This window comes from Mirounga angustirostris, unplaced genomic scaffold, assembly GCF_029215605.1.
Source record: "Mirounga angustirostris isolate CCGP_5_RB_7025 unplaced genomic scaffold, mMirAng1.0.hap1 SCAF_10, whole genome shotgun sequence".
NCBI classification, from domain to species: domain Eukaryota; kingdom Metazoa; phylum Chordata; class Mammalia; order Carnivora; family Phocidae; genus Mirounga; species Mirounga angustirostris.
Genome location: NW_026991718.1, coordinates 115,454,934 through 115,480,803, shown reverse-complemented (window position 1 = coordinate 115,480,803; position 25,870 = coordinate 115,454,934). Strand labels below are relative to the sequence as shown.

Genomic DNA, 25,870 nt, shown 5'->3' with positions numbered 1-25,870 from the left:
CTCTCATGCATTGCTGGTAGAAATGCAAACTGGAATAGCCACACTAGAAAACAGTTTGGCAGTTTTTCAACAAGTTAAACACATACTTAACCTATGACCTAGCAATCCCACTCCTTGGTATTTACCCAAGACAATGAGAACTTACGTTCTCTCATATTTAGTAAAAACTGGAAACAATTCATATTTTTGAACAGGTAAATGGATAAACTGTGGTACATCCATACAATGTCATTCTACTCAGCAATAAAAGCAACAAATGACTCATTCATGCTAAAGTGTGGATGAATCTCAAAAACATTATAAGTGAATATGGTAAGAAGCCAAATTTAACAGACTACACACCGTACAATTCCATTTATATGACACTCTGGAAAAAGTGAAACTACATGGAGATGGATAGAATCATGGGTAACAAGGGCTGGAAATGGCAGAAGGAGTTGACTACAAAGGGATACAGGAAATTTTATGGGGTGATAAAAGCACTCTACATTTTGATTGTGGTGGTACATGCTTGACTATGAATTTGGCAAGCCTCATTGAACTGTACGGTATGTAAATTATAACTCAATTTTATTTTTTTTATTTTTTTTAAAGATTTTATTTGACAGAGAGAGAGAGAGAGAGAGCACAGCAGGGGGACTGGCAGGCAGAGGGAGAGGGAGAAGTCGGCTTGCCGAGCAGGGAGCCCGATGCGGGGCTCGATCCCAGAACCCTGGGATCATGACCTAAGCCGAAGGCAGATGCTTAACTGGCTGAGCCACCCAGCTGCCCCTATAACTCAAGTTTAAAACAGAAAACACACACACAAAAAGAAAAAACATGCTCCCATCACCAATTCTACCAGTCAACCTTCATTTCTATCTGTATACCCAGTCTCCCTTTTCCCCTTATAATAAATGAACTATCTGCTCCTGTAAATGGCTAATTCCTCCACTGTGCACCACACCAGTCTCTCTCCCATTTCCCTGAACTCATGCCAATCAGGATTTTGTCCCCACTGCTCCACTAAAACAACTCTTGTCAAGATCATCTATAGCCTCAATGTCACCAAATCAACAGTCATTGAATTTTCACCTTACTTGACCCAGCAGTGTCACAAACTGAAGTGATTACTCCCTGCTTCTTGAAATACTTTTTTGCACTAGGCCTCTGGACATCCTCCTCTTGGAATTCCTCCTGCCTCAATGGTCACTCCTTCCCAGTCTCTTTTGCTGGTTCCTCTTCCTCTGCTAACATCTACAGGAAGGCTCCTGGGCTCAGTCCTCCTTTTTATCTGTAGTGACTCCCCAGATTACCACCATCCAACAGAACCTTCTCATTGAAAACTTTATCTCTGCTCTCCGATACGGTAGCCACTAGCTACATGTGGCTACTGAGCACTGGAATTGTGCCTAGCATGACTGAGGAGCTGAATTTTCAATTTTACTTAAACAGCCACATGTGGCTAGTGGCTACGTTTTTGGACAGCACAGCCCTAGATGAGCTCATCCAGTCTCATGAAAACACATATGATAAAGAACCGTTATCCAAAATATACAAGGAACTCTTAAAATTCAACAATAAGACAAAGAAACAAACAAAAAATGGGCAAAAGACCTTAACAGACACCTTACCAAAGAATATATAGAGATGGAAAACAAGCATACGAAAAGATATTCAACATATTTCATTAGGGAAATTGCAAATTTAAATAACAATGAGATACCACTATTTACCTATTATAATGACCAAAATCTAAAACACTGATGACACCAAATACTGGTGAGCATGTGGAGTAACAGTAACTCTCATTCACAGGTAGCAGGAATGCAAAATGGTACAGCCACTTTCAAAAAGTTTGGCAGTTTCTTACAGAACTGAACATACCATATGATCTGGCAATCACATGCTATCTTTCTTGGGGGGTGGGGGCTTGAACTAACGATCCTAAGATCAAGAATTGCATGCTCAGGGCACCTGGGTGGCTCAGGTGGTGAAGTGTCTGACTCCTGATCTCAGCTCAGATCCTGACCTCGGGGTTGTGAGTTCAAGCCCCATGTTGGGCACCATACTGAATGTGGAGTCTACTTAAAAAAAAAAAAAGTTGCATGCTCTCCCAGCCAGGCACCCCGCAATCACATTCTTTAGTATTTACCCAAATGAGCTGAAAACTTATGGATAAATAAACTGTGATACTTTCTGACAATGTAATATTATTTAATGTTAAAAAGAAATGAGCTATCAAGCCATGAAAAGACATGAAGAAACCTTAACTGCATATTACCAGATGGAAAAAAAGCCAATCTGAAAAGGCTACCTACTGAATGTATGTTCAGCTGATGACATTATGGTAAAGATAAAACTATGGAGACAGTAAAAAGGTCAGTGATTGCTGGGGGTTAGGGGACAGGAACACTTGAAGAGGCATTTTTTTTTTTTTATGATTTTTATTTATTTATTTGACAGAGAGAGGCAATGAGAGAGGGAACACAAGCAGGGGGAGTGGGAGAGGGAGAAGCAGGCCTCCCGCAGAGCAGGTAGCCCGATGCAGGGCTCTATCCCAGGGCCCCGGGATCACAACCCGAGCTGAAGGCGGATGCTTAACGACTGAGCCACCCAGGTGCCCCAAAGCACAGAGGATAGTTAGGGCAGTGAAACGATTCTGTATAATACTATAACAGTGGGTATGTGTCATTATAAATTTGTCCAAACCCAAAAACTGTACACCAAAAGTGAACCCTAATGTAAACTACGGAATTTGGGTGATAATGATGGATCAATTTAGGTCCATGAATTGTAACAAATGTACTATTCTCCTGCAGGGTGCTGATAGTGGGGAAGCAATGAGAGTGTGAGGGGGCAAGGGATGGGCCTTCTCTGTACTTTCTGCTCAATTTTGCTGCAAACCTAAAGGGGCTCTAAAAAATAAAATCTATTTTTTTAAATCCCAAGTACTCACTGCCAATTCCCAAATTTCTATCTCTAACCCAGAGCTCACACCTCAATGCTTGACTCAGTTAGTTATTCAACCATCTGCTCAACAAGCTCCATTTGGTTATCTAAAAGGAATGCCATATTTAACATGTCCAAAACCAAATAGCTGATTTTCCCCATTTCAGCAAATAGTAATTCTACTAGTACTTAGACCAAACACCCTTGGAGTCACCCTTGACTCTTCTCTGTCTCTCACAACATCATCTGCAAATGTGTCAGCTATACCTTCAAAAAATACTCAGATTCTGACCACTTCCCATCATTTCCACCACTGCTTTTTTTGTTCAAGCAACTATCACCTTTAATCCAAACTACTACAAAAGACTCCTCACTATTCTCCCTCTTTTTTTCCATGCCTGCCCTCAGCATATTCTACACGAAATAACCACAGCCACTTTTAATAACTGAAATCAGATAATGTCACTTCCCTGTTTAAAATCTTTCAATGACTTCCTATTACATTCAGAATAAAGTCCAAACCCCCAAGTACGGCCAGATCTGGCTCCTGCTGACATTTGTGGACTCATCTCCTACCTCTGGCACCATTAATCTTTACCCTCCTTGAACATGCCCAGCATGCTGTGCCTTGGCTGCCTCTGCCTGAAACCCTTTTCCCCTGGATATCCACCTGGCTCACTCCCTCACTCACTTCGGATCTCTATTCAAATGTCTCCTTAATAGAAAGATCTTCCCTGAATACCTTCTATATGAAAAAACACCCCTCATACACACACCATGTCACACTCTTTTCCACTTGTTAGTACTTATTTCTCTTTCTAGCATTTATCACCACCTAACCTTACAGGTATGGGTCTGTTTGTTTATGGTCCATCTACCTCCACCAAATGTCAGCTCCTAAAGATCTGGGACTACATCTGTCTTAATCACTGCTCTATCTCCAGCACCTAGCACTGAATGAATGCCTTGGCATAAGACACCTCTGTTAAGCCTTCTAAAATTCCCACACACGAAATTAACTGTTCTCCCTCAGGGGGTTATAAATGAACTCCGTACAGAGTTAAGTATCACTTTATGATATAATTAATTTCAAAAACTTCACTTTCTATCCTAGGTACAAGACACAGCATGGGGATTAGAGTCATACCCTGCCGAATTCACAAGCCGGACTACCTGGATTCAAGTCCCAAATTCATTACTTACTAGTTGTGCAACTTTGGGCAACTTAGTTAACTGCTCTGTGCCTGTTTCCTCATGTATAAAATGGGAATAATAAAAATACCCACACCTCGCAGTGTTATGAGAATTACACGGGGTGTAACACGTAAAGCCTTTAGACTTGTTCCTGGCAAAGAATAAATCCCTCAATAAATATGAGCTATTAGCAAAGACATAAACATGAGAATATATGATTAACATCATTGGCTGGCAATGCTACAAGCCAGAGCCAAATACCCAAGTGGCCTCTAAACTTCTTGAGGGGCCTACATGATTTTTCTTCATTCCACAGTGTGTAGCTTAGTGTCTGACTCAAAGCAGACACTCAATACATGTGAAAAGCTCAGAAATGAAAAATTATTTTTATTTTTTGTAAGATTTTATTTTTGCAACGTGGGGATCTAACTCACAACCCTGAGATCAAAAGTCACATTCCACTGACTGAGCCAGCCAGGTGCCCCAGTGAAAAATTACTTTTTAAAAAAAAATAAAATAAAGGAAAAAAAAAAGGATAGTACAAGAAGTGAAGAGGTAAGAAGAAGGAACTCAGACTTGATCAGTACAAATAATTCTAACAAAACAAAAACAAAAACAAAAAATTAAGAGGAGAGCTAAGGACATTATGCAACTCAAATTTTAAAATCCTTTGTACAGAAAGTGGAAGGAGACCAAGATCAACTTATATGGAAACAAAGCAGTGGAAATGTGCCATAGAGTCAGGAAAGCAACAGACAGAAGGAGTTTTTCACCGTGTTCTGGGCAAGAAGAGAGAAGGCTAGGCCTACTGTTGGAGGCAGATGGTGCGCTGCTGATAGAGGAAGGGAACAAGGCAGAGGGTGGCAGAACTAGCAGTTTCTGTTCTAGCCACCAAACATCATTGCTAGGAGACTGCAGCCTCTCACATGCTAGTCAGTTCATCTGCATAACCCTAGAGGTAAAGTGGGCAGGTAGGATAACACCATCCATAGAGTAGGAAATGGATATCTGGAAATTGTGCCCCAAAGTGGTAGGTCCAAAATTAAAACACGAATTCTTATCAATAATCCATAGCCTGTATGGTGAGATAAACTGTTTTGAGAACTAACAACCTCCATGGAAAATCTAAATCTGTATTTTACAAACTCCCCTCTCTAAATAATAAAAATTCTAATCCTGTGATTTCTTTGGGACCCCAGAATTTAGAAAGGAAAAGCTGGTTTGGATAATTTACAAATGAATTCTGGTAAGGTATACATAAAACAGTTTTCTAAGAAAACCAAGTTAAGTCTCAGATTCATCAGTGATTATCTGTGATCTTAGTAGGGTGCCCAGCTGGCTCAGTTGGAAGAGCATGCAACTCTTAATCTCAGGGTTGTGGAGTTCAAGCCCCACATTGGTGTAAAGATTACTTAAGGGGCGCCTGGGTGGCTCAGTCGTTAAGCGTCTGCCTTCAGCTCAGGTCATGATCCTGGGGTCCTGGGATCAAGCCCCGCATCGGGCTCCCTGCTTGGCAGGAAGCCTGCTTCTCCCTCCTCCACTCCCCCTGCTTGTGTTCCCTCTCTCACTGTCTCTCTCTGTCAAATAAATAAATAAAATCTTTAATAAATAAATAAATAAATAAAATAAAGATTACTTAAAAATAGGGTGCCTGGGTGGCTCAATCGTTAAGCATCTACCTTCAGCTCAGGTCATGATCTTGGGGTCCTGGGATCAAGCCCCGCATCGGGCTCTCTGCTCAGTGGAGAGCCTCCCTCTGTGGCTCCCCCCGCTTGTGTTCTCTGTCTCTCTCTCTCTGTCAAATAAATAAATAAAATCTTTTAAAAAAAAAAAAAGATTACTTAAAAATAAAATTTAAAAAAAAAAACTGTGATCTTGGGCAAGTCATTTTACTTCTGAGATTCAGTTCCAAATGGCCTTGCTTTTGGGGATTAAATGAGATACCTCATGTAAAGCAATTAAGGCAATTAGCATCGTACCTGACACACAACAAATCTCTGATAAATGTTAGCTACCATTGCTATTGTTGTTTAACATAAGTATACGTATAGTAGACAAGGTAAGAGAGAAACCAGGCTTCCGTATAAGCATCACAGACAAAATAAATCAAAGATACAGACCTATTAAAAATATCAAAGCATTAATCCAGAAAGACTCACTCACCCACTCTGGGTCACATTTATATCTTCATATACATCTACTGTCACATGGGTTTTGAAAAATACTTTAATCCTTTTCATGTTTTTTTGGCAACCTAGCAGCAAATCCAGGAAATATGGAAGAGCACTCAGAAAAAGATCTCTAGGGAAAGGAATCACCTGAGAGGCATAGCCAGTCTTTGGAGTCAGATCAACAGGGGTTCAATCCCAGCTCCACCACACACTAGCTGTGTAATTTAGAACAAAGGACTTTTACCTCTGTGAGCCTTGGTTTCTTCCCTCATTTATAAAATTGAAACAATAAACAACATAGCTTGCAGAGAAGATTTAATGGAGAAGCTGCACATGGGGAGCCTGGCACAGTTAGTCCTGCACATAATTGCTATCTAATTCTGCAATATTAAAAAAAAAAAACTCTCTCAGGCTTAAGATGCAAGCAATCAGAATAACCTAGAAAAATGTTTTCCTACAATCATTTGGAACTTGGTCCACAAATACTTTATTGATTACCTATTATATTTTCAGGCACTAGAAATATATCAGCAAACAAAATTAATAGCCCACCCATGACTGCCTTGCAAATGCACCCATCGCATCCTTATCAAGTAGAGAGTAACTGACCCCAGCTACAAAGGCTCTAAACCCATCCGACCTCTGTACCATCTCCATACTTCCCTAGGGCTGCTCCCAGCCAAGGATTGAGTGAGCAGGTATACTAAGATAAGACTCTTCCTGGGAGACAAGACTCTTTTGACAGCAACGCTGAATTGAGAAATCCCCATCTCCTTTGCCAAAACTTTCTGAGAACTGTACTCAATGGAAGACATCCTACCTTCCTTTTCTCTCCCCCTCCAGGGGTTAAGACTTCCAAGACAGTCTGATAGCTCTCCCAGCCTCTTCCCCTCACTCTCCCTTTCCCCCTATGGGGGAGTTTCCAAATCAATCAACTGCATTGCTTCTCAGAGAACCCAATCTACCCCACCAGCCCTCAATTAAGCTTGCATTCTAGTAGGAAAGATAGATAAATAAAAAAAATAATCAGGAGCACCCGGCTAACTCAGTCAGTGGGGCATGCGACCCTTAATCTCAGGGTTATGAGTTTGAACCCCACACTGGATACAGAGATTACATAAAAATAAAATCTTAGGGGACCTAGGTAGTTCAGTCAGTTGGGCATACAACTCTTGACTTCGGCTTCATACAACTCTTGACTTCATGATCTCGGGGTCCTGAAATCAAGCCCCACATCAGGCTCTGCGATGAGCCTGAGCCTGATTAGGATTCTCTCTCTCCCTCTTCCTCTGCCCCTCCACCCCCCACTTGCAGCATGAACTCGTGTGCTCTCTTTCTCTCAAAGAATAAATAAATAAAATGAATTAACAAATAAATACAAGCTTAAAAAATAATAAAATCAAATAATTATATACTGGCAAAGGTATCGCATAAGCGAATTCTTTAGGTGTTCCCCTTATCCTGTAAGTTGTGATGCTTATAAGAATCTATATATGTGTTAAAACTCATAGGCATGTATGCCAAAAAAGGAGGAATTTTATTGTATGTATATAAAAATAACTTAAAATGTAGAAAATTATACTGCAGGAGTATTAAAAAGGAACTCACAGTGGTGCCTGGGTGGCTCAGTCAGTTAAGCGTCCACCTCTTGGTTTCAGCTCAGGTAATGATCTCAGGGTCATGGAGCCTGCGTAAGATTGTCTCTCCCTACCCCCCTCTAAAATTAATTAATTAACTGATTGATTAAAAATTGAATTTTAGAAATAAAACAAAGATTTTCAAAATAAAAGGCAAAAAAATCAAAATATAAATTACAAAATATTAAATTTAAATTGGAAATACCAAAATGAACTCACAACTTCTCAAAAATTTTATTTCTTAGCTCTATCCACTGAAAAGACCTAAAAGCAGTAACATTCTAGCAGCAATAAACACACCCAGTGCCAGAGCTTTACTTCTTTTTTTTTTTTTTAAGATTTTATTTATTTATTTGAGACAGAGAGAATGAGAGAGAGAGAGCACATGAGAGGGGGGAGGGTCAGAGGGAGAAGCAGGCTCCCTGCCGAGCAGAAAGCCCGATGCGGGACTCGATCCCGGGACTCCAGGATCATGACCTGAGCCGAAGGCAGTCGCTTAACGAACTGAGCCACCCAGGCGCCCCCAGAGCTTTACTTCTAAACACTACTTCCACCTAAAAGGAATTAGGCTCCTTGGAAAAATGACGGACTCCAGGGAGGATGACATGGGCAAAATAAATGTGGGCCTTCTAAGTAGCGCCTGAAAAAAAGAAAATACTCAAGGACTAATAGAAGTGTGTCAAAAGAACAAAAAACCCAGTTTAAAGGGCCTCCCACTAGCTAAATTTGAGATAATTTTAGCACCAAAGAGAGTAATTAATGTATCTGACTACAACACCACACTAAATAATCTGAGTTTTGGTGATTCTTAAAAATTAAAAAAGAAAGGGACACCTGGGTGGCTCAGTCAGTTAAGCATCTGCCTTCAGTTCAGGTCATGATCCCGGGGTCCTGGGATGGGAGTCCCGCATCGGGCTCCCTGCTCAGTGGGGAGTTTGCCACTCCCCCTGACTGTACTCTCTCTCTCTGTCTCTCTCTCTCTCTGACAAATAAATAAAATTTTAAAAAACAAAAAAGGAAAAAAAAAAAGCTCTTCTTGCAAAAGAATGGCGCTAATATAAAGCAAATGACAGAGGTAAAAAATCACTGTTCTTCCATTTCCCGTGTGATAACTGATTCAGGCAAGGATTATCAACGGATGCTGAAATCATTAGGTAAATGGTGTGGGTTAATAGGATACTGACATGTACCAAAGCATCCCCACAAATTATTTACTACTTCCACAGAGAAAAATATAACTTTAAAATGTTGAGAGATGACAATCACCACCTTATCTAAGTGATACATGGAACAGTGGACACCCTACCTTTGTGTGTCCCTGATGTGATATAATATGAAACACACACCATAACCAATGGAACATTCTGCAAACAAATGTTAATTCTGATGTCTAGACCTAACTTCCAGCTTACACGAAATATATAAAAAGAATACAAGCAAGGGAAATTCACCATGAGAAAACAATGTGACCAACCCAGCATGTGGAATATTCTATAAAACAACTGTTCAGAACTCTTAAAAATAAATAAATTGGGGCACCTGGGTAGTTCAGTAGGTTAAGTGTCTGCCTTCAGCTCAGGTCATGACCCCAGGGTCCTGGGATGGAGCCCTGCGTCAGGCTCCCTGCTTAGTGGGGAGCCTACTTCTCCCTCTCCCTCTGCCCCTGCTCATGCTTCCTCTCTCTTTCTCTCTCTTTCTCACTCTCTCTCTAATAAATAAGATCTTAAAAAAAAAAATGTAGGGACACTGGCTGGCTCTCAATCAGAAGAACATATGGCTTGTGACCTCAGGATGCTGAGTTTGAGCCTCATGGTGGGTGTAGAGATTACTAAAAAAATAAACTTAGAAAAATAAAATAAAAGTAGATTCTCTGCCATTAAAAAAAAAAAAGTAATGTGCCAATCTTGATTGATCTCGATTTTGAAAAATGACATTCTTGGAACAAGAGGAAAATCTGAATATGGTTTAGATACTACATGTAACATTATTGCTAATTATGATTAATTACATTATAAAAAGTATATAAATCAAATTGGGTAAATATGTTAACAATCTGTGAATACAGGTGGAAGGTACAGTGTTTATTATACTGTTCTTTCAACTTTTCATTATGTTTGAAAATTTCATAATAATAAGCTTGAACCTCATTTACTTTAGGATCCCTTTCAAAATAAGAACAAATAATCCAAGGAATCACAAGTTAAAAATCAAAAGGAAATAAGTGATAAAGAGTTAGACCCTAACCCCCACAACTATATCTTACCTCAACGAACTAAAAGCTCAATATGTGGCTCCACTCTGAAGAAATACTACTTATTGTAATGTAAACAAATCACTTTCTCAGGGTGAAAACAAAACCACTAAAGATAATAAGATAATAAAACAAATTCTCCATTATTTTTCAAAGCACTCAATGTCAATATCTAACCAATTAAATGTCCAGTCCTCTGCATTAGGAATTCATATGAACATTATCAGAATATGTTTTTTAAAATTTAGGAGTCAGGGGGGCGCCTGGGTGGCTCAGTCGTTGAGCGTCTGCCTTCGGCTCGGTCGTAATCCTGGGGTTCCTGGATCGAGCCCCGCATTGGGTTCCGTGCTCAGCGGGAAGCCTGCTTCTCCCTCTCCCACTCCCCCTGCTGGTGTTCCCTCTCTTGCTGTGTCTCTCTCTATCAAATAAATAAATAAAATCTTAAAAAAAAATTTAGGAGTCAGGGCACCTGGGTGGCTCAGTCAGTTAAGTGTCCGACTCTTGATTTTAGCTCAGGTCATGATCTCAGGGTTCTGAGATGGAACCCCACATTAGGCTCTGCACTCAGCGGGCAGTCTGCCTGAGATTCCCTCTCTCCCTCTCTCTCTGGCCCTCCCCAACTAGCACACAAGAGCTCTCTCTATAAAATAAATAAACAAATATTTTTAAAAATAAAATGTAGGAGGGGCGCCTGGGTGGCTCAGTTGGTTAAGCGATTGCCTTCAGCTCAGGTCATGATCCTGGAGTCCCTGGATTGAGTCCCGCATCGGGCTCCCTGCTCGGCAGGGAGTCTGCTTCTCCCTCTGACCCTCCCCCCTCTCATGTGCTCTCTCTCATTCTCTCTCTCAAATAAATAAATAAAATCTTTAAAAATAAATAAATAAAAAATAAAATAAATAAAAAAATAAAATGTAGGAGTTGGGAGAGAAAAACATTTATTTATTTATTTATTTATTTATTTATTTATTTATTTATTTATTTATTTAAAATTTAGGAGTCAGAAACATTAAACACTCTGGAGAATTCTGGTTATTTCAGAAAGGCTATGAACTCAGTCTATCTGGATTCAAATCCCAGTCCTAACCCTGTGTGACCTTGGGCAAATGACTTCATCTCTCTGAGTCTCCTCTGTCTTACTGATAAAATGAGGCAAATAATAGCACCCATATCTCACGGTACTGTTAAGTGGAAAATTAAGTTAGATAATCCATGAATTGCAGCACTACAACTTTAGACTTCTGGTCCTAAAACTTCTTATAAGCTGGCCATAATGTTTTCATTTTTTTTTTAACTTTATTTATTTACTTGAAAGAGAGAGAGAGCATGAGCAGGGGGGAGGAGAATAGGGAGAGGGAGAAGCAGACTCCCCAATGGTCAGGGAGCCCTATGAGAGGCCCCATTCCAGGACCCCGGGATCATGACATGAGCCAAAGGCAGATGCTTAACCGACTGAGCCACCCAGGAGCCCCTATAATGTTTTCATTTTTATAGTAGACATAATTAAGAAGAAAACTAGTGGCTGTACTTTCCTAGTAATACGGAATACAAATTCTTCCACAGGAATGATCCTATCTAATCCACAGAATCCAATTATAATTCCCCATTTTGCCTACATGCAAACTGGGACTGGGAAAAGTAAAGTAACTTGACCAAGTAAACTCAGCTAGTAATTAGAGCATATGAAACTCTAATCCAGAATTCATCACCCTCAATTACAAGCATTTATCAGTACACCAAATAAGGGCTTAACATTTGTAGAAATACTTACAACCTGAAGTTCACAGGCTGGGCTGTTGATTTTCTGTATTTCTGTTTGGAAAGGCATTCAAGGTAGCCAACTTATCTGACTGTGACTCAAGGACAATTGGATTTCTCTGTGTAGTCACCTGCACCCAAAGGGACCTAGCTATCCAACCCTGAGAACTGATCCTATAGCACTGATACTCCACCCCCAAAAAACTCTGCTTTTGCCCAAATGTTTGCTGTAGCTTTACTTATGGCTCCAGTCTCACCTTTTCTGAAAAGCCTTTCCCACCTCCCCAGGCTGACCAAGCTCATCCTTCCCCAGGCCTATACATATTCCTTCCCTTAGCCCCATTCACATTCCTCTAAAACCAGGCCACTCTAGCCACAAGCAGGTCCCTCTGTCCCCCTAAGAAGATCTGTTCCCCTGAAGACAACAAAAGTGGGCAGGACAGCATTCTATTCACTGCCCCACATAGAGCTTGCTAAATTACCATGAAGTGAGTAAATAAGTAAAAAATTTGAAGGGCCTCTCTCCTATGAGGCTATGTGGGGGTCCCTTTTCTCCTTAGCCAGGGTTAGAGGTCAAGATCAGCCTTTGAGGATCATTGTTGGAGCTGCCACAAGCTGGCAGTCTTGTTTTCCTGCCTTAGACATCTGTAGTTGCTGGGAGTCCCCACTTGATCTTTATCAGTCATGCTGACCCCACAGGCAGACTAGAGTCTGAAATGGCAGCACTGGGCATGGGGCTTCTGGCTGTCCTTAGATAGTGCCAGGCTCTCATTAGCTGATCCTGGCCTGTGTTGCCCCAAAAGTAGCTTGGCCCCCTGCCTGCCCCATAGGCAACACCTAACAAACACACCTAGACAGGGTCCATACTGGACGGCAAGGTGCGGGGTGGCGAGGAAGAGCCATGAGCAGGTGCTGGAGAAGGAGCACTGCAGGCACTGGGGAAAGGAGGTCAGACCTGACACCTGGTACACCAGCCACAAACACAAGCCCTGCTTCCAAGCAGTTAGCTGTGTCTAATCGGACAGCTCAGGCTGCAAGTGAGAAGCTTTCTATCAGCTTCCAAATAATGTTTTAGAAAAAATTTCAAGTTCTAACAGCTTTTCTTCACTAATAAAAGTTCTAAAAACATCTTATTTTCTTCTAAAAGCAATAAACTACTTTCTGTGGAACTGTGAAAAAAAACAAACAAATAACTGGAAGCAAGGGTGCCTGAGTGGCACGGGTGGTTGAGCATCCAACTCCTGGGTTTGGGCTCAGGTCATGATCTTAGGCTTGTGAGATCAAGTCCCAAGCTCTGTGCTCTGCGTGGAGTCTGCTTGAGATTCTCTTTCTCCTTCTCCCTCTGCTCTTCCCACTTTCACTTTCTCTCTCTAAAAAATAAATTAAATAAATCTTTACAAACAAATTGGAAGTTGGGGCACCTGGGTGGCTCAGTCAGTTAAGCATCTACCTTGAGCTCAGGTCATGATCTCAGGGTCCTGGGATCAAACCCTGCTTCTCCCTCTCCCTCTGCTGCTCCCCCTGCTTGTGCTCTCTTGCTCTGTCAATTAAGTAAATATAATCTTTTCAAAATAAATAAATAAAATTTAAAAATAAAAAATTGGAAGCAAAAAGTTCTACAAAAGTAGAATAACCATCTGAAATACAGTTTATCCGCTTGAGAACAGATATCTATTACATTATACCATAATAACTAAAAAAATAAAAGAATATATAAAAATCTTATGTACACATAGACCATGCCTATTTTATTTGTATTTATTTATTTACTTATTTATTTATTTGAGAGTGAGAGCATGCACACGCATGGAGGGGCAAAAGGGGAGAGAGAGAGACAAGCGGACTCTGACCTAGATTCAATTCCACGATCATGAGATCATGACCTGAGCCAAAATCAAGAGTCTGACGCTTAACCAACTGAGCTACCCAGGTGCCCCGTGCCCATTTTAACAGAATTGTTTTAGGCAATCTCTACACCCAACGTGGGGCTCAAACTCACAATCCAAGATCAAGAGTTGTATGCTCCACCAACTGAGCCTGGCGGCCACCCCATGATCATGCCTATTTTATATATAAGCAATTACAAAAAAGACTACCTTGTTAGGTTGGTAAAATTACAAGTAACTTTTTCATATGTTACTATTTACTATATAAATAATGTTATATTGCTAGCATACTTGAAAAAATATGACATAGGCATAAATAAAATCAAGATAATTAACTTAAGAAAATGAAAATAGCAGAACACTAACTATTAAAGAATTTGAGGGGTACCTGGGTGGCTTAGCCAGTTATGGGTCTGACTCTTGATTTCGACTCAGGTCATGATTTCAGGGTTGTGAGATCAAGCCCTACATCACACTCCATGTGGAGCCTATTCAAGATTCTCTCTCTCTCCCTCTCCCTCTGCTCCTCCTCACCTAATAAAATAATAAAACTTTTAAAAAGTGGGGCGCCTGGGTGGCTCAGATGGTTAAGCATCTGCCTTCGGCTCAGGTCATGATCCCAGAGTCCTGGGATCGAGTCCCGCATTGGGCTGCCTACTAGGCGGGGAGCCTGCTTCTCCCTGCCTCTGCCTCTCTTTCTCTCATGAATGAATGAATGAATGAATGAATGAATGAATGAATGAATAAATAAATAAATAAAAACTTTTAAAAAGTAAAGTATTTGATTTGAAGTCTAAAATTTATTTTTACCAAAAGGAGTATTGGCCGGATGCCTGGGTGGCTCAGTCACACGGGCATCTGCCTTCGGCTTAGGTCATGATCTCAGGGTCCTGGGATCAAGCCCCTCATCAGGCTACTTGCTCAGCAGGGAGCCTGCTTCTCCCTCTGCCTGCTTGTGCTCTCTCTGACAAATAAATAAATAAAATCTTTAAAAAAAAAAAAGGAGGGGGGTATTGGCAAGATTTAGTAAAGCTTCAAGAAACTGTTCCAGATGGGGCACCTGGGTGGCTCAGTCAATTAAGCACATGACTCTTGGTTTTGGCTCAGGTCCCGATCTCAGGGTCCTGGGATCAACCCCCGCACAGAGTTCTGAACTCAGCGCAGTCTGCTTTCCCCTCTCCCTCCCCCTCTGCTCCTCTACCCACCTCCACACACGTGCACGCGCGCTCTGTCTCTCTCAAATAAATAAATAAAATCTTAAAAAAAAAAAACTAGGGCACCTGGGTGACTCAGTCGTTAAGCGTCTACCTTCGGCTCAGGTCATGATCCCAGGGTCCTGGGATCGAGCCCCACATCAGGCTCCCTGCTCTGCGGGAAGCCTGCTTCTTCCTCTCCCACTCCCCCCTGCTTGTGTTCCCTCTCTCGCCGTCACTCTCTCTGTCAAATAAATAAATAAAATCTTAAAAAAAAACAAAACTGTTCCGGTGAGGGGGGGTGGGGAGAGAGAATAAACTACCTCATTTCCTAAGACTCCTATAACAACAGACTGAAACCACAAAGGATGGTGCAAGAAAAGATCAAAACCAAAAGTACTAGTGAACATGGATATCAAAATCCCAAATAAAATATTAGCAAACTTAATCCCATAATTTATTATATAAATGACCTAGTAGGGTCTATCCAGGCATGCAGGCAAGAACTGTTCAACATTAGAAAATCTATTAATGTCATATACTATACTAATACACTGAAGAGACAAAAATGTATACAGTGAATTAATTAGATGTCCAGAAAACATTAGATAAAACTCAACAGTCACTCAGGCTAGGGGGAAAAAAACAAAAAAAAACAAAAACAACTTCTAGCAGACAAAGAAGAATCTACTTTAATCTGATTAAACAATCTACCATGATCTTAACATTAAACATCATACTTTATGATGAACCGTCACATGTGCTCCTGTTAATCAAACAATAAGACACAGAAGGCCACTATCAGCACCACCATTTAACACCATGCCGGTGTGGTCCTGGTCAATGAAAACTGGAGAGAGAGAGAGAAGGAAAGAAAACGCAGCAAAGATGGAAGGAAGAAAAAGAAATAAGCATAAGGATTGGAAAGTAAGAGGCAATATACCTGTTTGTATATATATGACAGTCTACATAGAAAATCCAGAAGAACTAATAGGACAAGTATGAAAATGCAGCAAGGTTTCTGGATACAAGTTTAGCATACAAAATTTAACAGCAGTAAACCCTCACATATCCACCACTTACCACCACTTTTGCTTTCTCTACCTCCCACCCTTTCGTCCCTTCATATTATCTTTGAAGTCTCAGATAACAAATCATTTTATTCATAAATATCAGTATGTAATCTCTAAAAAACGAGGACTTTTTTTTTAAGATTTCATTTATTTACTTGACATAGAGAGAGACACAGCGAGAGAGGGAACACAAGCAGGGGGAGTGGGAGCGGGAGAAGCAGGCTTCCCGAGGAGCAGGGACTCCGATGCGGGGCTCGATCCCAGGACCCTGGGATCATGACCTGAGCCGAAGGCAGACGCTTAACAACTCAGCCACCCAGGCACCCCTAAAAAATGAGGACTTTTTAAAAAACATAGCTATAGGGGCGCCTGGGTGGCTCAGTCGTTAAGTGTCTGGCTTCGGCTCAGGTCATGATCCCAGGGTCCTGGGATCGAGCCCCACATTGGGCTCCCTGCTCTGCAGGAGGCCTGCTTCTCCCTCTTCCACCCCCTCTGCTTGCGTTCCCTCTCTCACTGTGTCTCTCTCTGTCAAATAAATAAATAAATAAATCTTTAAAAAAAAAAAAAACATAGCTATATCATTTCTATACCTAAGAGTTAACAATGATGCTTTAATATCATTAATCAATGTTCAAATTTCCAACAATCTCATAAATGTCATAAATCTTTTTTTAGCAGTTGCTTTTAAACTATGATCTCAGTAGGATGCCTGGGTGGCTCAGTCAGTTAAACTATGAGCTCAGTAAAGTTCACACATTGAATTTGGTCAACAACAACAAAACTCAACAGCATTACTAAACACCACCAATAACCAAAGAGAAAATGTAATATAAAAAGATCCAGGGATGCCTGGGTGGCTCAGTAGGTTGGGCATCGACTCTTGGTTTCAGCTCAGGTCATGATCTCAGGGTCGTGGGATCAAGCCCCACATGGGCCCCATGCTCAGCACAGAGGCTGCTTGAGATTCTCTGTCTCTGTCCTCCCCCGACTCACACACGCACTCTCTCCTCCCTCTCTCTCTCTCAAATAAATACAATCTTAAAAAAAGATCCATTCACAAGGGGTACCTGGGTAGCTTAATCAGTTAAGCGTGGGACTCTTAATTTCAGCTCAGGTCATGATCTCGGAGTTGTGATCTCAGGGTCGTGAGACTAAGTTCAGGATGGGGCTCTGCACTGGGCATGCAGCCTGCTTAAGATTCTCTCTTTTCCTCTCCCTCTGCCCTTCTCCCCCTACTCACGCATGGAAGTGTGTGCTCTCCAATAAAAGAAAAGAGATCCATGCACAGAAGCAACAAACACTAGAAGGTACTTGGGAGTAAGTCTAATAGATAACATGCAAAAGCTTTATGGAGGTTATAAAACATTACTTAAGTTTATGAAGGAAAATGTGAATAAGTACAAAACATAATATTTTAGGGCACCTGCGTGGCTCAGTCGGTTAAGCATCCGACTCTTGATCTCTGCTCAGGCCATGATTTCAGGTTCCTGGGATCCAGCCCTGTGTCAGGCTCCTTACTCAGCGGGGAATCTGCTTAAGGGTTCTCTCTCCCTATCCCTCTGCCCCTCCCCCTGTTCACACCCTCTCACACACGCACGTTCTCTCTTTCTCTCTAAAATAATTTTTAAAATAAAATAAAATAAAAATTCACATTAAAAGTAGAGGTCTACACCTGAAACTAATGTAACACTGAATGTCAATTATACTTCAATTTTTTAAAAAATAAGAGTAAAGGTCTAAGAATACAACAAATAAAGCACAGAGGGGCAAAATCTGACTTAACAGCTATCAAGACTTACTTTAAAGCAATGTGAATTAGATAATGGGTTGCTATTAGCACCAGAGTAAATATAAATTAATAGAATAGAATGAAGAGCTAAGAAGAGACCCATGTTATGTATGGGACTTGGTATATAGAAGTGGTATTACAGGGCGCCTGGGTGGCTCAGTTGGTTAAGCAACTGCCTTCAGCTCAGGTCATGATCCTGGAGTCCCTGGATCGAGTCCCGCATCGGGCTCCCTGCTCGGCAGGGAGTCTGCTTCTCCCTCTGACCCTCCTCCCTCTCATGCTCTCTCTCATTCTCTCTCTCTCAAATAAAAAAAAAAAAAAAAAAAAAAGAAGTGGTATTACAGATCAGTGGGGAAAGACTGTCCTATAAACGATGTTGGGGCAACTGATTATTTAAATCGTGAATAAAAAAATTAGACCAAGTTTGGGGCGCCTGGGTGGCTCAGTCGGTTAAGCGACTGCCTTCGGCTCAGGTCATGATCCTGGAGTCCCGGGATCGAGTCCCGCATCGGGCTCCCTGCTCAGCAGGGAGTCTGCTTCTCCCTCTGCCCCTCCTCCCTCTCATGCTCTCTGTCTCTCATTCTCTCTGTCTCAAATAAATAAATAAAATCTTTAAAAAAAAAAAAAAAAATTAGACCAAGTTCATCCCATACATGAGATCAGTTCTAGGTAAATAAAGATCAAAATGTGAAAAGCAAAACTTTAAAACTTTTAGAAGAATTCAGGAGAGTATTGTGTGCCATGAAAGATACCAGAAACAAACTGAAAAGACAAGCTACAGACTGGAGGAAGATTTGTGCAACACAAACCAACAAATAATTAGAATCCATAACATATTAGTAAAACCCGAATAAATCACTCAGAAAAGACAAATAGGAAAGAGCAAGTCAGAGAACATACATATTAGAAAATGCTCAACCTCATTAGAAGTATGGGCAACATAGAATAAAACAATGTTTCATAACCGACAGATTGGCAAAACCAGAAAGTCTGTAAAAAGCAAGGATTGATAAGGACATGGAAAAACAGGAAGTTTTATGCACTATTGTGGGGGTGTAATTTAGTAGAAGCATTTTGGAGACAAACTTGGCAATTTCCAGTAAAACTGAAAATGTGTATAACATATTACTCAACAAATTCACTGGAATAGGGCTTATCAAACAGCAGTTCATGACCCATTAGATTATAAAAAATTATAATTAATTTTCTATAATTAATAAAATAATGATTTTATTAATAATCATTAATAAATTAATGATTCTAGACCAGCAATACTGCATATGTTCAGGAAACATACATACAACATAGAGAGAAAACATCAGAATACAATGCATGTCCTAAGGTTAAGGACTGTTTCTAAAAATTTTTGCTTCAGTTAAATTTATATGTGTATATGGATGGGTACTACACTGGATTTAAAAATATTTCTTACTATAAGTTGCCATAAAAAAAGGTTTGAAAGCTACTGCCCAAGAAGTATTCTTGCAAACGGACACACAAAAAAGTCATTTACAGAGATGTTCACAATAGCACTGTGTTAGTTTTTTTTAATTTATTTATTCTTTTTAGTAATCTTTACACTAACGTGGGGCTCGAATTCATGACCGTAAGATCAAGAGTGGCACACTCTTCTGACTGAGCTAACCAGGCACCCCAGCAACACTATGTTTGAAGTGGAAAAACTGGAGGGGCGCCTGGCTCCCTAAGTAGGTACAGCATGTGACTCTTGACCTCCTGGTTATTAGTTCAAGCCCCACATTGGGCCTAGAGCTTACTTTAAAAATAAATAAAGTGAAAAACTGGAATATAAATGTCTATCAGTAGGAGACTGGATAAAGAAAATATATATATTTTTTAATATGGTATATTCATACAACGGATCTCTATACAGAAGTTAGGATGAGTATCTTACATATCAGTATGGGTAAATCACACAAACATTAAGCTAAAGAAAAGAAACAATATAATAAAACTTATATTCATTTTTAAAATACCTAAAGTGATTCTAACTATTATTTATGAATACATATATATAGTAAAAATGTAAAAACATGGACAGAAAGGATACAACCAACTTCGGGATGCTGGTTGCCTCTATGGAACACAGAAGGGGAATTGAATCGGTAAGGTATAAAAGATACTTGCATTAAATCAGAAATGTTTTATGTCCTTAATTTTTTAAACATAAATATAATAAAACAAAAATGTTTTATTTATTCTGAGTGATATTAATTTATTAATAAATCTTAATATTAAATTTTTACATACTAATTCATTTTATTAACATTTATTAATATTTATTTATTCTGAGTGATAAGCATACAGATTATTTTATGGCTAGCTGTACTTTACTTTTTCTATATTTTAATTTTTTTCCACATTTTTAAAAAGAATTCTTCCCTTGATTAAGCTGCCTTAAAAAGAGCTGAGGGAAAACAAAAAAGGGAAATAATTATAGATAATACAAACAGCCTAAAACAACTAGGTGTTCAAAATGTCCATAATTCATATATCAAATCTTCTAGCCCCAAAAGGCAGCAGAGACATTTCCTGCCCCAGCCAACATTTCCCTGCTTCTCTTTTCCCCTCTCTTCTCTTCCTACACCCCAGGATTGGTGAGCTTATTTTGAGAAAACTCCCCAAAAGGACTACACTCTTCCTTAGGAAAACTCAGAAAGGCTTGAGTTCTGAAACCCCCACCTTTACCTTAAGCATTAACAAATGACCAAATTCTAGGCCGTTCTTAACAACAACCATCATTTTACAGTTGGTAAGGAAGGCCTTTCTCCACATATTCTATTATTTGATTCTCAGAAAAACTCTCAGGTTGATATTACTACTACCCACACATTTATAGATGAAGTTGATGCTCAAAGTAGTAATTACCACCCAGAGTTCACAAGTCAATGACAAGTAAGGACTACAACCCCTCAGTACTAAATTTAATCACCCCTACAGAATGATGACTACATTTCAACCATAACACACACCCAGAAAACAGGAGGGGTTGTTCACAACACACAAACTATTCCAATCTAATACCTTTCCTTCATTCTTCCATCCCTGATCTTTCCGCTCTTCTTCCAGACAGGCAGCCAAGAGCAAGAGAGCTGGCACTTTTAACTCTTCCCTGCCCTGTAGCCATCCATGCTTCTTTTTCCCATCACTCCACCCCCCAAAACAGGCAGAAAGGGGAAACAAGTATTAACAAGTAGTCACTGGATGGTCTCCATGACAGAAGGATCCCAGCACCAAAAAGAAAGGACGTTTCCACAGCTCTAGGCTTAAGTCTCCTTCTATCTTCCAAGAGTCAGGGAGCAAGAAAACATTACAGCAAAGCCCAGGCTACCCCTCTTTATCAGTGCTAGCAGAAGGATTTTAATTAACAGAAAAATGTAAAAGTACCAGTTTTTTAATCGGTCCCGGGCTTCCAACTGGGCTCCCACTTCAAAGCTGATTCCTCGTCTGTTAGGTGGATGCTTTGTCATTTTCAGTCATCAGCGGGGCTGCCTTTATTCTCCTGAAAAAGCCAATTAAATATTTATGAAACTTGGGCAAAGTCTGCCCAGAGTGTAGCATCACTCACTACACATAAAAGACAAACAGGCATTATTCAAAACAAAAAGCTCCAGGAAACCCTGCCAGTGGCTTCTTTCAAGCCTGCTCTCATCCTAACACAGGTGTGCCCTCCACTGGCTCCTCCTTCTCTATTATGCAGTATCCTGTAGTTCCAGGACCCTTGAGGAGACCCCCCACTTAACAATGCTGACCAAGGGCTCACTTAAAGGGGCACCCCTCAGAACTCCAAAAAAAAATAATTGATCTCCAGGTTAAATACAATCATTTGCTAATGCATTCAACAAGTATCTGCTTAAAGACTAGAAAAACAGTCAAGACCAAAAGAGACAGAGTTCCTGTCCTCATGAAGCCTCTAGTCCACGGGGGAAGACAAAAAAGTAGCCAATAAACAGATGAATAACTACAAGCTGCAACTCTTATGAATTTTAAGTAATACAAAAGAAATAAACAAAAGCTGAGACACTGATTTCTGGCCCTATTTGGGAGGCTGGACAAGGAAGAACTATACGTTCTTTGTTCTATTTATATTTTCTGCCTCTTGTCTTCATTCTGACAATTTATATTTTCCTAAGTAATTCTTTATCAAATCTTTGGATACTGGATTGGTGGTCATTTTCTATACGAATAAAATTTATCTTTAGGGATCAGAGGTGGTTCTGATGGAAAATGTAGCCACTCTGAGCTCTTGGGGCACTTAAGCAGGCCACATTCACACAGCAAGCTACCTCAAACAGCATTTTCCCCCACTAAACTTTGGGTCCCAAAAGCTTATACTGCCCAAGTAACACCAGAGCACTGCCAAGGCACCATCTGCCTCATACCAGAAACGTATCTTTGCAATGGACTGACTGAATGTGGAAAAATCACACAAGTGGATCCTCATATCTGATGTGTAATGCCATCACATCTTAGAAAAAATTTGTTTGCAGTACATTACATGAAAAGGCAGGATCCCAAATTACACCACTTTGAGCTCACATTAAAACTTATGTATGTTTGGGACAGAGTGGCTCAGTCAATTAAGCATCCAACTCTTGGTTTCAGCTCAGGTCATGATCACAGGGGCCTGGGATCAAGCCCCATGTTGGGCTCCCCCTCACCCTACCCCTCCCCCCACCTGTGCACACTCTTTCTCTTTATAAAATAAATTAATCTTTAAAACCCATGTGTGTTTAGGGGCACTTGGGTGGCTCAGTCGGTTAAGCATCATACTTGATTTCAGCTGAGGTCATGATCTCAGGGTCATGAGATCGAGCCCCACATCAGACTCTGCACTGGGTGTGGAGCCTGCTTAAGATTCTCTCTCCCCCTCGCCCTCTGCCCCTCCCCCTGCTCGTGCATTCTTTCTCTCTCTCAAATAATAAATTCTTTAAAAAAAAAAAAAAGGAGGCTGGTAGAAAAAACAGGTTGTAGGTGACTGTTCTTTTCCTTTTATTTATTAATTTTTTTTAAGTAATCTCTACATCCAACATGGGACTTGAACTCACAACCCTGAGATCAAGAGTCACATGCTCTACCAACTGAGCCAGCCAGGTGCCCCTGTTCTTTTCCTTTTAAACAGTTTCATAGCGGGGCGCCTGGGTGGGTCAGTCATTAATTGTCTGCCTTGGGCTCAGGTCATGATCCCAGGGTCCTGGGATCAAGCCCTGCATCGGGCTCCCTGCTCGGCAGGAAGCCTGCTTCTCCCTCTGCCTCTGCTGCTCCCTCTGCTTGTGTTCCCTCTCGTGCTGTCTCTCTCTCTGTCAAATAAATAAATAAAATCTTAATAAATAAATAAATAAACAAACAAACAGTTTCATAGGGACACCTGGGTGGTTCCGTTGGTTAAGCGTCCGCTCTCGGCTCACGTCATGATCCTGGGTTCCTGGAATCAAGTCCCATGTTGGGCTCCTTGCTCAGCGGGAAGCCTGCTTCTCCCTCTGCCTGCCACTCCCCCTGCTTGTGCTCTCTCTCTCAAATAAATAAAATCTTTTTTAAAAAAAGTTTCATAAACTTAAAGATTTTCACAATAGAAATTTTCCATAAAGAAAAAAAAAAACATGCAATTTGAAGGATGAACTATCCACTAAACAACCAATTCAGAAGGGCTGATACCGGGGAACACACAAAGCAAGTCAAATGAAGGCAGGAATGGTTGACAGTTGTATTAACATTCTAATAAACTGAAAAGTTATTATGTTAAGAAGGAGTGTCTCCAGTATAAGGACCCTAGGAAAGGGAGAGTCAGAGGTCTGACTGGCTTTACCTAACACTCTCCAGGAAAATGAGATATCAAATCTGCTGAGTAAATCCAATCAGTCTAAGTTTTCATTTTGGGGGCACTTGGGTGGCTCAGTCGTTAAACGTCTCTGTCTTCGGCTCAGGTCATGATCCCAGTGTCATGGGATGGAGCCCCATATCAGGTTCCCTGCTCAGCAGAGAGCCTGCTTCTCCCCTCTAGCTTCCCCTGCTTGTGTTCCTCTCTTGCTGTCAAATAAATAAATAAATAATCTTTTAAAAAAAAGTTTTCATTTTGGCTTGACAAATACCACCTCAAATTACTTATCTTTTTATCCCTGATTTCATGCATAAGTAATACACAGATTAATCGTTTGGCCTCCCAGATTATATGAAAAAGTAATGCCAGGGCTGCCTGGCTGGCGCAGTAGGTAGAGCATGCCGCCCTTGATCTCAGGATTGTAAATTTGAGCCCCACGTTGGATATAGATTACTTAAAAATTTAAAAATTTAAAAAAAAGAAAAATAAGAAGTGATGCCAAACAAGAAGAAAGGCAGAGTGGCACTGAACACTCACTGAGCTACTACTATTTTCAGACCTTATGCCCGGGGACAGCTCCCTTTTATATAGGCTATGTATATAATGTAATGGGATTAAATGCTTGGCCTTGAATCCCCAGATCCACCCCATACTAGCTGAATGAATTTGGGTAAATTACTTAACCCCTCTGAATTTGTTTCCTCTCCTTAAAAGGGGTTAGCGATGATAACGGTACCTATCTCCAGGCAGTGGGTGTGAGGATTAAATGAGATAATCCATTTAAGGGGCACAGGACTGGTACAAAGTAAGGACTATAAAGGAATTATTAGCTGTTAATAATTCTATTATTACAAATGAGGAAATTATGCTTAAAGTAATTTGGCTAAGGTTCAGGTGCTAAGTGACAAGCCCCAGAACAAAAGCTCAGGTCTGCTTGATTTCTGAATTAATTCTTTCACCACACAAATTCTCCCCACGTACCCTAGGAGGCCTTCCATTAAAATACAGGAGTGTGGAAGGAAGGCAGTAAATGAATGAAGATGAGCAAATTATTCCCAGTGCCTCAAAGAAGGAAAAAAAAAAAGGAAAAGAAAGAAACAATTCCTCTTGAGGCTGAATTGTCAGGTCTTCCTTACCATGAACTAAAACCTGTTTCATTCTAACTCTGACCCACTTGTTTGAAGTTTCACTCTCTGGTACTGATGAGGGAGCAGAAGGCTAGCTGAAGACAAAGCATAAACTGACACCCTGCAACCTCTCCCCTCGCCTCCACTCCTGGGTGGGGTTATGTGACATTCTTCCAGGAAGCTCCTAACTATCTTAATGTTAATGCTTTACTAGAAGGAAAAACATCCATAGCTTGAAAATAGCAAGGCCTCCAGGATCCTGAGAGTCTTCTTTAACATATGAAAGTCATTTTGGCCACCTTCCTTTTTCCTCGCCTCCCTCAACTCCCAAGTATATAATCAGCCACCCCTCACAACCCCAGCTCTTCCTGTCCAAGGGCCCTGTCCCCGTGCTTTAATAAAACCACCATTTTGCACCAAGGACGTCTCAAGAATCTTTCTTGGCGTTGGCTCCAGACCTCACCCCACCAAACCTCACCTACCTTCCTAAACTACATCAGTACAACAAAGAATAAGATGAAGGATTAATCTGACTTTTGTGTCCCATCCCCAATCTTCCCTCACTCCTCTGGGGTGGCAGCGTTTGTTATCACATTAAATCATTCAACAATTCATTAGTGAGTACTATCGGTAAGGCATTGTGCCGGAAATTAGGAATAAGAAATCCAATTTATACTCCCTGCTTCAGTCCACCCACAACACAAACACTGGAAAGAGATGAACAAACTCTAGCAAGGGGAATGACACCCGAGAAATCATCTAAAAGTCTCAATTTAACTGTGTTGTTGTTTTTAAGTCAGCTCTACGCCACACATGGGGCTTGAACTCACAAATCTGACATCGTAAGTTGCATGCTCTACGGATTTAGGCAGCCAGGCACCACAAAGTCTCAATTTAATTTGACAACAACATTAACAAAAAGAGTTCAAGACAGAAGCAGGAATTAAAAAAAAAAAGAGTTACCTAAGAAGTACCTTTTTTTTTTTTTAACTTCTCACACTTAGTTTTAAACACAGATTGTTCTCAA

At 40.6% G+C, this 25,870-nt stretch overlaps 1 protein-coding gene and 1 non-coding gene across 6 annotated transcripts in view; one reads left to right on the top strand and one right to left on the bottom strand.

Moving 5' to 3' along the window:
- The window catches only part of PHF20 (PHD finger protein 20), a 144,328-nt gene that overhangs the window by 101,192 nt on the left and 17,266 nt on the right, over nucleotides 1–25,870 (bottom strand). For all 5 annotated transcript variants that reach the window (XM_045885700.3, XM_064573101.1, XM_045885702.3 and 2 more), the window contains one exon: nucleotides 21,286–21,400. In XM_045885700.3, coding sequence (XP_045741656.1) covers nucleotides 21,286–21,368 — 83 coding nt within the window. In that variant the 5' untranslated portion in view covers nucleotides 21,369–21,400. Of the gene's footprint in view, nucleotides 1–21,285; nucleotides 21,401–25,870 lie in introns of those variants that run through there.
- Nucleotides 12,455–12,586, top strand: LOC123852229 (small Cajal body-specific RNA 20). Its single transcript, XR_006792836.1, has one exon. It is a non-coding gene; the product is annotated as a small Cajal body-specific RNA 20 (non-coding RNA).